The 2,111-nt window shown below is 52.1% G+C and overlaps 1 protein-coding gene across 1 annotated transcript in view; it reads left to right on the plus strand.

Annotated features, from left to right (window-relative positions):
- The window catches only part of LOC104272236 (potassium channel subfamily T member 1-like), a gene marked incomplete at its 3' end in the record, with an annotated part of 35,587 nt that overhangs the window by 28,314 nt on the left and 5,162 nt on the right, over positions 1–2,111 (plus strand). Inside the window, 2 exon segments of the mRNA XM_009867179.1 lie at positions 6–161; positions 2,028–2,111. The exon segment at positions 2,028–2,111 is cut by the window's right edge and continues 148 nt beyond it. Coding sequence (XP_009865481.1) covers positions 6–161; positions 2,028–2,111 — 240 coding nt within the window.

Raw genomic sequence — 2,111 nt, forward strand, 5'->3', positions numbered from 1 at the left:
GGCCGCGTCCGACACCTGCTTCTACATCAACATCACCAAAGAGGAGAACTCCGCCTTCATCTTCAAGCAGGAGGAGAAGCAGAAGAAGAAGGGCTTCGCGAGGAGAGGCACCTATGACGGCCCGTCCCCCCTGCCTGTGCACAGCATCATCGCCAGCATGGGTGAGTCGGGGGCACCGCAGTGGGCAGGGGGACAGTGGGGCTCCCCGGGATGAAGAGATAGGCACACACCACTCCATCTCCTTCCTCAGGTTTGATTTTTGTTTCCCTGCTCATGTTTGGCTTTGTTTCCTTCCCCAGGTTTTGTTTTATTTTCCGTGGTTGGTTTTATTTTGTTTTTTTGCACACTCCCTGCCATGCCCCCCACTTGGGTTTTGCTGAAGCCACTGAAAATCCCTTCCCATCCCCTGTCTTGTTCGCCTCACCAGTAAAATACACACAACTCCTTGCACCCTGGGTGCCCTCAGCAATCTCAAATATCATTGTTAAAACTCATGATGTCCATTATCATTAAGGGCATTTGCATATATCCTCCAGGCCTTGGCTGGAAGAATAGATGCCATTGGCCATATCCTAAATCATGTTTATGATTCACAGCCCGACAAAGAGCACAGTTTGCTCGGCAGCGAGTGGTGCATTTTCGCAAATAAAAAAATGCCATGAGTCATTACTTCCAGCTCGTATCTGGGGAGAGCGAGTTCTGGGGAGGCTGCACTACGCGAGCAGATTATATTTCAGGCAAATAATTTATGGGTTTGTACTCATGAGCAGCAATTTGCATTGATTGTTCCCCAGCAAGCCGCAAAGCGCTTTGCGGAGCCGCGTTTGTCAGTGTTCTCCTTACGTGGCTCCTTGGCAAGAGGGACCTTTGACAAAGAGTCATGAGAAGAGAACTCGTGCAATTGCGAACAGGGCAGCAGTGCCCAGCAAACCCAAGACCTGGGCTTTGCTTACTGGGGACATCCCCATGTTCCTGACCATCTACAGGAGGCAGATGAGAGTCAATACTCCATGAATACGTTTGGGAAGCAGCTGAGGGAACTGAGATTGTTCAGCCTGGAGAAAAGGAGGCTGATGGGAGACCTCCCTTTCTACAACTCCCTGAAAGAAGGTTGTAGTGAGATGAAGGTTGGTCTCTTCTCCTGTGTAACAAGTGATAGGATGAGAGGAAAAGTTGTGCCAGGGGAGATTTAGCTTGGACATTAGGAAAAACTCGTTTGCCTAGAAGGGTTGTCAAACACTGGACCAGGCTGCCCAGAGAAGTGGTGGAGTCACCATCCCTGGAAGTAATTAAAAGACGTGTAGCTGTGGTGCTTAGTGAGATGGTTTAGTGGTGGACTTGGCGTTGCTGGGTTAATGGTTGGACTCTATGGTCTTAAAGGTCTTTTCCAACCTAAATGATTCTAGAATTCTTGAAAGCTGCTAGAGGATAGGATGGGGAGGCCTCTCTTGTCCCCCGTGAAGATCTGGAGCTGATCAGGAGGGATGCAGGAGATGGATGAGGGCGCTGCGTTGTGTTGAAGGCTGCCCACCAGCCTCTCCTTGGGGGTCTGAGGACTACTGGGGCGAAGAGGTGTCCATGGGGAGGGCAGTAGACTGGAAGATTGTTACCTCTGAGATACATCAGAATAATAAAAACTACCGTAAAGCCAGATTTTGCAGGTTCAGTGAGCAAGTGGTGGTGGGCAAGTGGTTCAGCTGACACAGTGGAGATCGCTGCAGTGGGGGGACAGAGAGGGTGACAGTCCCCGTGGTCAGCAGCCTGCACCCACCATGGGAGATGTGCCCCCAGGGAGATGCTCCACACAGTGATGCCCAGGCAGGGGTCACTGGTAGGTGCTTTGCCTGCGCTCGCCATGCCCGTGAACAGTTCAATGTCACCTGGGTTGCATTTAACAGGCGTGATGGATGACCCCACGTGCTCCACCTTGTCCCCGTGCAGGGCTCAAGCACACAATCCTTTGCTGACACAGCTCTTGTCACCTCCTTATAGTGTGTTTGCTGTGCTTCCTTCCCCGCCATGTCCAGGTACAGTTGCCATGGACCTGCAGAACACGGAGTGCCGCCCCGCCAACAGCAGCAAGCTGGCACTGCCGGCAGAGAACGGCTCGC

This window comes from Apaloderma vittatum, unplaced genomic scaffold (assembly GCF_000703405.1).
Source record: "Apaloderma vittatum isolate BGI_N311 unplaced genomic scaffold, ASM70340v1 scaffold19173, whole genome shotgun sequence".
Classification (NCBI taxonomy): domain Eukaryota; kingdom Metazoa; phylum Chordata; class Aves; order Trogoniformes; family Trogonidae; genus Apaloderma; species Apaloderma vittatum.